Below are 14347 nucleotides of genomic sequence, written 5' to 3' on the forward strand. Positions count from 1 at the left end.
AAATTGTGCATCACTTCAAACCATGCCTGGAGATTTTTTATATACTCCTCAGGTGATGAAGATACATCCGGAGGGAGACACCAAACAAGAGATCTCAAGGCTGGTGAAAGTCATAACCGAAGAACATGTGAGATGGAGAATAGCTGGTAGTCTTGTGGACAGCACTGCAGCAGGCCAGTAAGAACAGAGATAATGTGGGGTCCCAGGCCTGTTGGTTTCTGGAATCCATTAATGAGTGTTTATTAAGGATGGCTTACATGTCATTTGAGTGGATGTAAAGGTGTCATTTGGGTTTTGTCTATGCCAAATAATGTACAAAACTCTGTAATTATAGATGAGATAAAATTCTTTTCGTGACTGGAATGTAATTGAAGAGTCACTCCAAACCTGGAAATCCAATGTTGCATTATTACCTGTACTACCATAGCCTCTTGATCAGAGATAGGATATGATTCAGACCACTTTGTAAAGTAATTAATGACAATGAGGAGGTATTTGTTTCCATCAACAGATCCTGGCAGATGTCCCAGGATGTTGAAAGCTACGTATTCAAAAGGTACTATTACATGGAAATGTTGTAGCTTCTCTTAACTCCATTTCTTTGGGGCTTTCTGTCTTCCGCCAAGTATCCCAATATTGGCACCACTTTTGCACATCAGCCCTTTCTCCTGTAAAAGCACTTTTGAACTCTGTACAGAGTCTTCATTATTCTGAAGTGGCTTCCTGTTGGACTGCCATGTAGTTCTTTAAGGACATCCATGATCTTAAAAGTATCAGTTGCCATCAGAATGCCTTCATATTGCCTGATTTGAAATTCCGGTACAAAACACCATTTCGAATATGGAGCGAGTCTCGGAGAACCCAATATTATTTTGTTATAGGACTACAGATCGAAATCCCTGCCACATAGGTTTCTTATTTGAAGGTTTCATTAAGTCAGTTATGGGTTTCATGTGGCCATTTTTCAACTGGCCTTTCCTGATTTTTTCGTCACTCCATAGGTCTGGGTCAGATGATGCTCCATAGATCTGGGCAGATGGTCTTGACGTACTACCAGATTAAAAGCAGCTCGTATTTTGCTTTGACCATGGAACAATATCAGCAACTTTCTGGATAGGGCCTTCAAGACAGCATGTCACCGTTTCCATGCAATGATCCTTTCTGATGACAGATAGTGATGTCATATTTCTGGAGTCTCTGTAGTCATCTAGGTATTTGACCTTCAGAATTCTTGATATTCAACACTCTGAACAGTGCAGGTTTATGGAACTGTCAAGAAGACCAGTATTTAAACATAATTTATTAGCTAAATTTGTATAACTATTTGTTGTAGTTTCTCTTTTCGTAATCTGAGATTCATTAAGATATTGTTAAAGGAAGTAAGAAAGCAAAATATCTTAAATTATAAGCTAATATGTACAAAAAATATCATGACCGGTTAAAGCTGGTCATGCCGCTCAAGAGTTTTAAGAGCCAGATCAATAAAACATAGTCTCTGTGGAGCAGGAATTTTCTGCTATAGAGGTAATGGTAGAAATGCTCTGGAGCTTTAACTATGATGAGCAAATTATACTTGATGGCACAGTAATTCCTTTCCGGTTTAGATAGACACTTACTCCAGTATACTATGACACGCTGTTGACAATTTATTTTTTGGGACAAAACAGCATGGGCACTCTAATTGCTTGTAACCATGTCAAGAATAAATGGTTTGTGGAGTTGAGAATGTGTCAGGATTGTCTCAGATGTTAAAGCTTTCTTCAATTTGATAAATGTGTAGACCCCCCCCCCTTTTTTTTTTTTTTTTTTTTGTTTTGTTTACAAGAACTTTTGCTTACTCTCTCTCAGTTTGTGAAGGGGTCTTGTGATGGAATAAGGTCCTTCACAAATCTCCTATGGTAGGTGCAAAGGCCCAGGAAACTTCTCAGCTGATGAACATTATCTGCGCATCTCCAATGTTTAACTGCCAGCACTTTTTCTGGATCCGTACACACACCTTCGACAGAGAGGGCCTGTCCGAGATAAGTCACCTCCTATCTGAACAGTTGACATTTGGCAGGACTTTAGATTGGCTTCTTTCGGTTGCACGTTTCTTATATTTTCTAAATGCTCTTCAAAACTTTTCCCAGTGATTATGCCAGATAGGTTTCATAAGAAAGACCTTTCAGCAGGGTGTCAATGAGGCATTCGAATGTTGCTGGCACATTGCATAATCCAGATGGCATCAGCTTAAACTGCCAGAGTCCTTGTCTGATAGTAAATGCTATCTTTTCTTGGTCATCAGGATGTATCTGTACCTGCAAATATCTACCCTTTAAATCAAGAGTAAAAAACCACATGCTTCTAGAATGAGTGTCCAAAATGTCATTAAGTCTGGTAAGAGGGTAGCTCTCTTTCTTCATGATGTTGCTGAGCCTGCGATAGCCAAAATCTATTTGAACTGTCCTTCTTTGTTACCGAGACAATGGCAGAGGCCCATTGACTTGCAGAAGGCTCAATGAGGTCACTTTCTTGCATGCCCTGTAAAGGTTTTCATACCTCTTCCTTTTTAGCAATCGGTAGGATGAGATGAACGGGAGGAAACATTTTGAAATTCTCAAATGACACGTTCTGCAATACTCCTGTGTTCATTGCTTAGTTGTGCATTGTGAAATAACTCTGTTAGGCTCTCTGAAGGCACAGACTCTGGAGGACCACTGGCTCACTTAATGCAGGTTACCAGAGTACATGTTACAATTATTTCATTTTTCTTAATGATTTTTGCCTTGTCTCTTACATTGGAAACTCTCAAGGGCCATTCCCACTGGGGCTTATCTGAGCTAACAGACACAGCTCATGTAGCTGATCCATCTCCAAAACTAGTTTCTCCCCATAGGGCAGCATGTTGAAAAATCTGAACTGCAGGCATAGAGGAGCTAGTCGACACATGAAACTGACTCCATTAGCTCAGATAAACCCCAGTGTGAATGGCTCTTCACCGGGATGATGGTCTTCAATAGATTAATGAGTGTTGATGCTGCTAATGCTCCTTTTAAGCTGGTACAGTTCTTAGGATATTCCATTAAGCCATACCTGAAATTTTTGTTTTCAACTCTGGATCCAGGAAGTAAAAATTGTGTTCTTGCTGATACTGTGATATAGTCTTGAATTATTATTTGATGGACAGATTAAACTTTTTTATCTTTAATTCCAAACAGGGTTATGTCCTCAGAGGCAGAATATTTTCCATTATTTTTAAAGTCTAAGGAAAAATTGTATTCCCTTTGAAAGTCTAATTCAAATATACAGAGTTGTGTAATTTCAGCTGTGTCGGTAGTCAGCTCTTCTTCGATGTTTTGTTTTCCATCAATGTCGATTTTATCACCGGACATCGTATGGAGGGTAACACAAGGCAGCATTCAAATGAGTTTACATTCCAATTGTTGAGATCTCTTCAGGTGATGGAAACTTTGGCTTCTTTATTGACGTTCGTACTCCAAGAAACTCCATTGATACATTCCACAATGAGAAGTCCATTACTGTTGCAATCCTTGCAGAAACCTGAAATGCTTTAAAATAAGGCATTTCAACGTCTAGTAATCTTCGCCCCGTGATATAGATACTAGTTAGTTTTCCTCCTATTTGCTGGATCTTAGCTGCCATTTCATGAGGTGTTGCGCAGTTCCTTCATATGTGGCCTTCACTACCACAGTTCCAACACTTTAGGGTCAGTTTGCTGCCACTTTCGTTCTGTGTGAAGACATTACTTGCTTAAATCATCTAAATGAGTAGCCAATTGATCCATTGGCAGCTGGACATAAGCAGTACCGATTTTGGGACAGTGATTTTGTTTTCTGTTATGGCAGTAATTTCTCTTCTTTTTCTCTTGACATTGTCCAATTTTTTCTTGATGTGATGCGATAGCCCCTTCCATCATTTGTCAAACAGCTTTCATCTCTTTAATAGATTTGATAGCCTCTTCCATCTTTTTTTTGGCCCTCTATTATGTCTTTATTAAATGCAGCAAGGGTTGTCACCAGTTTTCTTAGTTTCTTCTCCATCTTGTCATAGCTTCTTCTCTGTCTTGTCAGTGGCATTCAGCCTGTGTTATTTCTAATTCAACTAACTAAATCAAGGTAAAACAATAGATGCTTACATTGTTCTCAGCGGGTACATGCCAGGGCCAAGGGTTGATCCTCTTTTTCATCTGCAATTGCTTCAAGAGACATTAATTTAATGATGAATACATCTTTACACAAAACAGATTTAATACGACGAAAAAACTACATAATATTAACAGATGCATGAAATGACTAAAGAGGTTTTAAAATTCTGTCACTGCGCAGCATGCAAGTTGTCCCTTTGGAGCTTTCGAATGATCTACCCGTGCGTTCATAGTTCATAATGACATCACAAGGCAACATCAGATCACAACACCAGTTGACTTGCAGTATCCTCTGCCCGTAAGGAGAATTGCTGCAACTGTCCTTATTACATTCCAGTTCCACTGGATAGAATAGTTGAACTGGTCTTTTAATCATATAGCCATTGGGCAAATGGACAGCACAGCCTCTTACCTTGCCATCTCTTCCTGTAAAGATCTCCATTATGATACCCATCTTCCACTTCAACCTTATAATTTTATGTTCATGCAACTAATGCAACAGTTCCTTTTTTCAAATAGGTGTCAGTTTCTGCCATTTTGGAATGATGAGCAGATTTTAAATTCGTTGGTCTGATCCCCGTAAAACTGTAATGGTATTGTAATTGAATAACTGTAATTGATGCTCACTGTAGTTGTAACCGTAACTCAGCTCTCATATGCCTTCCAGTAATTTTGAGAAGCAGAAAGTACTAGAAATATCTCGGCGGCTGGGTAATAACTATATAAGACCATAGAGAGTATCTGCTGTCATTTGTTAGTTATTGTTAATTCAGCGGGATTTCAGAGTGCTGAGATATATCTGGGTTAGCTTCGCTTTTTAGATGCGGTTGTTTTGTGCTTAATGTTTTTAGTATTTTGAAATCTGGAACAGCTCTCATTGCAGTCATTCTCCAAGTAGCTAAATTACAGTTTCGGCTCTTGTAATATAAGTATTTAATTTTTTATATACAATCAAAAGTCTTTAATCCGGATGTCCATAATCCGGAATGATCTATAATCCAGACCTCAAAGCTGCATGCATAAACGTGTAATGTGTTTATGCATGCGCATAATATGTTTATGCATGCGCGTTTAATGTATAATGGACGGTATAAGCTAAAATTATCGAATTGTCTCTTTCAGTTAATGTTGCAGATTGTGTTGTTCCTTCATCTTCAAATTGGATCCGCCTTATTATTTTTTGCAGACTGTTAGAGCAATTTTATAAAATTAAGCATGAACTTTTGATTATGTCGAAAAGAATTTCCGATTCTAGAGCTGTCAAAGGATCTACAAGCGAAAGCATGTTTCGATGTCCATCAAACAAAAAGTGAAATTGCTCCAAAAAATGGATAAAGGCATATCCTTTGTTTCTCTAACCATTCCGAAATCTGTTTATCAATTTCACGCTGCTCGTCGGGGGGGGGGGACGTCACATTGCGCAATGACCTGGAAGTCATCCATCAGCACTATCCTTTTCTTCAGGGCAGATGTTTTTATTTTATTCGGCTTATTTTTTACTAAATGTAATATTTCATCTCGATGTACTCCGTCTTTGATATGATTTAAATCAAATTCCTCGTCATTATAAATATCACAAATACACATCAAATAGTTTTCTGGTTGCAATTTTCTAATTTCGACTATGCATTATATATGCTTTATGCATGCGTGCATTGAAAGAAATGTTTAATAAAGTAAACAAATAAATATTAAACTTCTTTTTGTAAATTTTGATATCCCTTAGATCATAACTGCTCCTTATTTCATAACTTACGGTTTCATATTTTTAATTTTATAATTTCTGCATGCCATCTTACCAGATTTAAATTGATGATCTATAATCCAGAAAAACCGATAATCCGGAATCGCCGAAGTCCATACGAGTCCGGATTAAAGACTTTTGACTGTATATATATTTTTTTAATTTTTATATATATTTATTTAACTCTTTTGTTATAAAAAATCTTTGTTCCATCGAATCAACTTCTTGACATATGCAAATATTTGTACTCATCCAGTGTAATATATTGTTACATACAGTTATTTAACTTTTGTAATATAAGTGTTCATTCCAGTATAGTAAATATGCCAATTTAACACATGAAATAATATTGCATAATGTCATTTATATATATCTGCAATGTAAAAAATCTTTCTTCCACACTGATTGTCATCACTTAAATGTAGCACATTTGACTTATTTATGCACCAAATGTAGTACTCATTTAATGCACTGCCAAATGCATATATGTGTATACATACAATATAATTTCCCTTGTATATAGTATTGAAATATGTTATATGAATGTTTATATGTAATACTGTGCTATTCAAAATATCTTGTAACAAAAGAAAGTAACATGCACTGAACAACAGGCCTTGTATGCCGAGTGTAACTGATTTCTGCAGAAATGACATTCAATTCCGTATGACATGTACTAGGACAAATGTCATCTTCGTGGTGTATAGTAGTTTGAAATGTAACTGCTGATTATATTCTGTGATAATATAAAGAGTTGTACAACTATTTTTGCGGAGAAGTTCCAGAACTCCGAAGTGTTTCCTTTGATAAAATAAATTTTATCAGCCTATCATTGGACTGGTATGCATTCAATCTATTATGAATCTGTATGCAGTCAATAAATACCTTTTTACGTGATAAAATATTTAGGTTGTTAATTTATCCAGATGTGTATGATGTGCTTAAACCAATCAGTCTGTGATTAGTTTTTCAGTCATCAGTTCCTTTTCTTATCTTTAAAAATTGTTCCATTTTACTTATTTTCCTTTAAAAAAATGTTTATGTTTCCGCAGTAATGGGATGGTAGCTTTCTTCAGTCGGTTGTTATTCCTAACTTTAAAAAAATGCATGATTTTCATTTCCCATGAATCTACTCCATGACTAGATGACATTTCATAAATATTGATGTTTGATTAATGTTATCAACTGACTAAGCAGAAAAATGAGCAACATTTTCATCTCAAAAAAATTTTACAGTTTATTCGATGCATTTGTTTATCCCCTGAGTGGCAGGACATTTTTGCCCAGTATTAACTTGTTATTTAAAATATTTCTTATATTCTTTAATGATCTAAATATTATTCCGATAAATAGAAAATTATAAAAACAAGCAATAAAATAAGTACTTATACAAATATAGCTAATTTTTTTTTAACCAGTTGTTCGTGAGTAAAAAAAAAAAAAAAAAAAATGCCATTCAAAGGGTAAATTTCTGATAGAGGTATTTCTAAGCAAATCTATCAATGTTATTACTTTTTTTCATTCTTAGCCTCTCTTAATATACTGGTACTTTTTTATTGAAGATTCTGCATTTAATGTGGCAAATATTTTGAATAATAAGGGTATTATTTATTTGTTTCATTTTATGTATTACTCTCACTTTAAAATTCATATTATAGCTTTTCTACCCTTGGCTTTTTGTAGCTCACTTATGATACTTACTTTCAGCACTCTTACTTAAAGATTTTTCTTACTTATTTTTGTTTTAATGCCTTTGTTACTTAAACTGAAAAAACAGTTGAAGTTGAGAATTCCGATTTCATTTCCTTGTTTTTAATATTGCATGCTATGATGCAGCTAAAGCTCTTCACACTACGTAAAGCAAGCTCAAACACTTTGTGAAGAATAAAAAGCAGTTATTTACAGACACATCTACGGAATATTAAAAAAAGTGTAGCTGCTGATTTAATTTTTTAAATATTAATCTTAAACATGTATTTCTTATTATAAAGTTTCTCAGAATGAGGTAGAAAATGTTATGAAAACAATTTCAGTACTTAGAATTAAAATTAAAATACATTAAATGATTATCATACAAGGAAATGTTCAACTGCTATATATTCATCATACTTTCATATGTTTAATACAAAACAGTTTGTGCATTCATATGTAAAATTTTAAGAATATTTGTCATGTCTTTGTCTGATAAGTTCATCTGCAAAGCTAATATTAAACAATACGAAGGTTATACTGAAAGTAATGTAAAAGTCACATTTAATTTTTTATTAACCAGAGGTCAGATTTTTATTGATGCAAATACTTAATAGTATTTAACAAAAAGTTTTATAAATAAAGAACATTTCCCCCCTCCTCTACCTAAGAACATGTGAAAAGTTAAATTTTGCGTTTCTAAAACTGTTACCATAAAATTCTCTGCTTTTCTTGAAAAACTTTAAAATTGGAAATCCATGTCTAGGATCAATATTTAAGGAAATAAAGCTTGTAATTATCTTTTTTTTAAAAAACACCCTACATATTTTGAATACTAGGCCGCATGTATGAAACAGGTTTTGATTTTTAGAAAAGCTTATTAAAGAATAAACAATTGTATCACTAGTTTTGTGTTTAGGCCAGTATAGTATGTTTGGGATCCTTTAATATTACACTTTTTTATTAATATTGGTTAATCTTCCTCTCAAAATTTCTGCTCATTCTTAATTTTTATTTTTTGGTCAAAAGTACAATTACTGAATCATAATGTTACTATCAAATACTAGAACTAACAGTAAATTTGATATATTTGGAGCTTAAAAGTGAGAATATATTTTTGAGGCTATGTTTAAAACTTCACTGGCAAAGTTCATATTTTTGTTGCATTCTGTCTCCACCTAAAGTTATGAAAATTGATGCAGTTGTGGACATTTATTATCACTATACACAAAATGAGCTTTTGGGGGGGGGGAGAACTGTACCAGTATTTTAATATTTTTATCATTATTATTATTTTCTTGATATGTCAAAAATTATACATTGAGCTTTGTAATGTTATAAATGTAAATGAAGTACTTATTAGGAATTGAGTTTTCTCGTTTTAAGAATTCGATAACAGAGGAGATTATTTGTTCATCCTAATAAGATTTAGTATGTGTAAAGTAGCTTGAAAATTCCCTGTGTTTTTACAATGTTATATATACAGAATACATGATTCACGTTGTTTATAGATATATAAACTTTTAAATATTTAATAAGTCTTTTCAAAATATACAAAGGAACCTCTCCATCAGCTTCCAAAAGTGAATTACATTTTTAAGAACCTGAATGAACACTAATGTTGAACAATACTGTTTTCATGTTTTGTATAGTAACCATTTCCTCAGAAGGTCAAAATCATATGGAAACATGTACAATTTTTATTATGTACTCGAAATGGAATCATTTTAGTTCTAATCTCTAAGCCAAATGCATGCTTGACTATGTGATATAGTGGCCTGAGAATATATCGATGCCACTTTAAGATTAACAGTGGTCATTTTATGGGAGTTTTTGTTATATTATGTTATTTTTTTAAATATCTTATAATAAGTTATTTTATGAAGTGAAAGTTATTTTATTTTTATGAAATAAAAGTTATTTTCTATTAGTTGAAGTCACTTTTAAGTCAAGAATCGAACCTTAGAATAGCAGCTGAGCAAAATCTAAATCAAAGGCTCCATGTGCTAAAGAATTTCACAGATAATGTTCAGCAAAATATCGGTTACTCTGTTCTTCTTCAAGAAAAACTGAAGTAAGCTTTGTTAACAGCATGTAGATTATATTCTTGTTTTTTATACATATTATAGTTTAAAGTACATTTATAATGTGTACAATATGTTGGAAGAAGAAAAGTTATATCCATTTCTCAATATATTATTTGAATGGAGGAAAGTATATTTTGCCCCATGACATTTTGGGTGAAGAATTATATATTATATACTATAACATATTATAATATTGAAAATTTTGTTGAAACTTAAATTTAACTACTCTTAAAAAGAAAATATATATTTGAAGGCTGTTAGACTGAGAAAAATAAAAAATAATAATGATCTGCTTTTTAAATAGAAAAAGTTGACTATTTTATGAAAAATTTACTACTAAATTTATATACAATTTGCAAATAATGAACCTATGAACCATCTAATCATTAGATACAAATTAGCTTTATCATGAAAGCAGCCTTTTCTTAGTTGTTTATTAGTTTGAATTATCATAAAGACATCATATAACAGATGAATAAACATAATGAATTTCATAGGCTCAAACTATTAAATTCGATAAAAGTAATAAAATAATTAAATATGATACAATAGTATGGTATACAGACGTTGGAAACTAATTTTTGGGTTACGTTAATGCTGGCACAATGAACACAATTTATTTCAGAATAATATTCATTATATGAGTTGTTTATTATGTGGGGGTAGTTAGTTTCCTGTAGATTACTTTGGGAATAATTTTTAGTATCTTCCCAAGCCCAGGTCAGAACTTTAAAATATGTTTAAAAAAGTTGCATGATATAAAAAAAAAAAACTTTACTAATGTTGGAAATGCTAGGAATGTATTAATTTATTAGTAAGAATTACATAATATATGGATGCTATGTTAAATATATGCAGTATTCACAAAAGTCATTACTGGGCCTTTATTTTCACAACCCTTGGTTGTAGACATACTTCCAATTAAAAAATGCTTTAAATGATGCAAAAATTCATGTTTTGACATTTTTAAATTAAAAAAAAAAGTTTTGTTAAAAATTACAAAATCTAACTTTTTACGTGTTCCTCCAGACCTTCTGCTTTTAGAAAATTCTATACTCATTGTAAAAAATAAAACACAAAATGTTTGACTCCGGTATAATAAAAATTGATTGAGATAGTTAATTTCAAATTTTGCAGTATTTGATATCGGTTTGAATTTGCATTGGGAGGTCAATTAATGAATAAATACAGATAGTTCAAGATTGTTTCTACTTGAATGCCATTTGATGATATTCCTTTGTGAATTACTATTGTCTTTTTAAATAATTTTTTGACATTTGGTATGCGAAAAGAATTTTGGCCTAAGTAATTTGTAAGTTTTAGAAATTAAAAAATATATTGTTAATATTCTCCTGAAGTTTTGTGACTTTAAAATCATAATATGATAAGCGTGCAAAAATTAATTAAATGATAAATGTTTTTCATTTTTAGTTACTGCAAATAATATTCAAGTTGGCCACATGCTAATAATGAACTCTCCTACTGTTTTCTAGAACACATGCAAGAAAGATTCTGTGAATAAGATCTCCTTTTTGAAAATAAAATTACATTGATCAATATTTTTCACAATAATCTGCTCATCATATAATCTCTTAACTTCAAAAACCTTTTCTTAGTGATATTTTATTTATAGTTACATATAAAATTTAACATTTTAATCTTCAGTTTATGTACAGCCCATGAATATGATTCCTGATTTGAATATCAAATATATTGGTCAATTTTTATCATACAGAAATAAAACTGTTTTATTTTATATTTTACAATGATTATAAAATTTTCCCAAATATAAGTCTAGGGATTGAAGAAATATAAGAAATTAGGTTTTGTAATTTTTAGAAAATTGATTTCTTTAAATTTAAAATTACCTAAGCGTGAATCTTTGAGCCATTTAAAACGTTTCTGTAATTGTAAGTATGTGTTGAGAACCATGGTTACAGAATCTGAAGACTTAGTATTTATCTTTAGACTTGCACTGCTCTCTTCTTACCACTATAAATATGTGGATGAAGAAGGCCTTTTGGACAAAAAATCATTGGATAATGTACTTGTCCATGCACCGGTAACTTTACTGACTGAATCTGGCACCTCTAAATTTTGCTCCCAGCATGCAGAGCTTTCGTTGCGTACCTGCCGGGATATGTAAATTAACAGGGATGATAGTACCCATCCAGACGAGCAGTAATTATCATAGAACATAGGATCATATTCCACTGTGAGAAGCAGAAAAGAGGAAAGTAGAAACGCATCAAAGAAGAACAAGGAGATTATCTCCCAAGACTATCAAGAATTAACCATATGCAAATTTGCACTGAGAAGAAGAAACATTTTACTGTTAGTTGGTTCTGGAGAAAGCCAATCCTACCAAACGGTGTCCTTGATAACATTGTCCAAAACTTTTCGTGAATGCTGTGGCAGAGTACTCGTAAGAGGAATTGGGAGATATTCACCTCACATTAGGGTGAACCAAAGGGAATGGACACGAAGATTGTATGAACAGCAATTTCCAACTCATCGGATTCTAAGTCATCCAACCTTTTTTTTTTTTGGATGTGGTGGACCTGTGGCTTGGCCTCCTCGTTCACCAGACCTCTACCCACTGGACCTTTTTCTTCTGGGAGGACATGAAATCTTTACTGTACAAGATGCCTGTGGACTCGGCTGAAGATCTTGTGGTGAGAATCATTGTTGCCGCTGACAAAATTAACACGACACCAGGAATCTTTGACAGGATGTGCTAGTCATTCCTCCGCTGATGTCAACTGTGCAGTGACACGCGTGGTTGGCATTTTGAGCATTTTTTGTGAGTTTTTCACTGAACAATAAATCTTATTACTCAACTTTTGGTCTCGTTCATTCGCTTTCCCAACATTCCTGTAATTTCAGATTGGAATTATAATATTCGTCTTTTCTGCCTCTCAGAGTGGAATGCGAAACTATGTTCTATGGTAATTATTGCTCGTCTGAATGGATACTATCACTCTGTATATATGCTATCTTCATCACATAAAAATTGGAATTTAATTATTTTAATTTTCTGTCTCGAATGAGGAAATAGAATTGCCTTCTCCCCACCTTCTTTTGCTCAGTGTAGATCTGTTCTCTGAGTATGTTCCTTAAAGTTTGAAACAGTTCTTGAAATTAATATACATTCCGAGAACTGTTTCATGGCAGCCACAGCCCCTTTTGAATGTGACCAAAGAGAGGATGAACATTGATTGGTATTGAACATCATGTCTGTAAGGTGACAAATATATTAATCACTTCTTATACATGTTATACAATTTTTATATTGTACCAGTTTCTCACATTTCCCCCAGTGTACTGTTGACTGAATAATGCAAATCAGATTTTATTACGTCCAGTATAGATTCTTAATTATTGTTTATATATTTCAGACAAACTCATGCCAGCTTCAAAAAGCTCCTATGTACAAGCCAGGAAATGGCTTCCAACAGCCACAGATCAAAGTTTAAAAATGAGGCAATTTTCCTCTTAATTAACGACATGGAAAAATTAATTGATGCTCATCACCAGACTGTGCTTTCCTTGAAACGACATTTGGAAATTATATAGTGCATACTTGCATTTAATATGTTAGAAATTCATGTTAAGCCTTCAAACAGATAAAATGAGACTTGAGGTGAAAGTGAATTTTGTGATCAGATGCTATATACTCAAGTGAATTTTGCAGTTACTTTTAGAATCATTTAAAAGCAAATAAAAACACTGCATTTAGTGTTTATAAACTTGTGCAATATATGTCTGTGAATTCTAGTTTTAGATATGCATAATACATTTTTAAATATATAGATTTATACCAAAGTTTTAAGAACTGAAGTTTGAAGGAAAAAAATATCATTGGGAAATGAATCTCATTAGTCAAATTTGAAACTTTAATTTTTCCAATGGTAGCATATAACTTTGTGAATGTGTGCAGTCTAATTTCATGAATTAGCTTTATTTGTAAACCAAAGATGTGTATCCAAATGCATGTGTGTATTGTTTTTAGAATTGTGATTGATGTATGTGCTGTAGAAAATATTTTATACCAAATCAAGTTTTGAATATAATACATTTTTATTTTCTTTTCTGTTACATTTATATTTTAATAAATTATTTAAAAAAAAAAAAAAAAGAATGTAGCTTTTTTAATGTACTAGGTTGCATCAAGTATCAGGGTTCGTACGGTCCTTAAGAGTCCTTGAAAGTCCTTAGGTTTTTTGGAATCAATTTTTGGTCCTTAAAAGGCTTTAATTTTGGCCAAAATCAACAGAAGGTCCTTAATTTTAATCATCTGAAATTTCTGTCTGTTTTTACGACTGCCATTTTGAGTGTGAATTAATATTTTGGAGGAATATTTTTGCCGATTCGCTGACAATATATGACAAATATGCTTAAATATGGTTATCTTTTGAATGGGTTCATGGGTTATAATTTGTTCCTATTTCTAATATAAATAGTGGGATACTCGAGTTTCTGAGCATGAAGTGAAACATAAGCATTTCGAAATTATTTCATTTTTTATAATGAAGAGCGCTCTTAAAGAACTTTTCGCTTTTGGGGATGTGAATTTTTTTATTAAACGGTTCTAAATTTGGCGACTTTTAAACATTTTGGCGATTTTAAGATCAGTTTCTATAGAAAATTTTGATTTCCGAGATCTGGGAATTTTTCAACAAT

The 14347-nt window shown here is 32.7% G+C and overlaps 1 protein-coding gene across 5 annotated transcripts in view; it reads left to right on the plus strand.

Moving 5' to 3' along the window:
- Window positions 1-13809, plus strand: part of LOC118182709 (uncharacterized) — an 84533-nt gene extending 70724 nt beyond the window's left edge. For all 5 annotated transcript variants that reach the window (XM_085820809.1, XM_035352098.2, XM_085820811.1 and 2 more), the window contains exons 8-9: window positions 9509-9651; window positions 13063-13809. In XM_085820809.1, coding sequence (XP_085676935.1) covers window positions 9509-9651; window positions 13063-13240 — 321 coding nt within the window. In that variant the 3' untranslated portion in view covers window positions 13241-13809. The remainder of the gene's footprint in view (window positions 1-9508; window positions 9652-13062) is intronic.
- The last annotated feature ends 538 nt before the right edge of the window (window positions 13810-14347 follow it).

Source organism: Stegodyphus dumicola, chromosome 7 (genome assembly GCF_044657685.1).
Source record: "Stegodyphus dumicola isolate Sdum_Otavi_A_Nest chromosome 7, ASM4465768v1".
Classification (NCBI taxonomy): Eukaryota; Metazoa; Arthropoda; class Arachnida; order Araneae; family Eresidae; genus Stegodyphus; species Stegodyphus dumicola.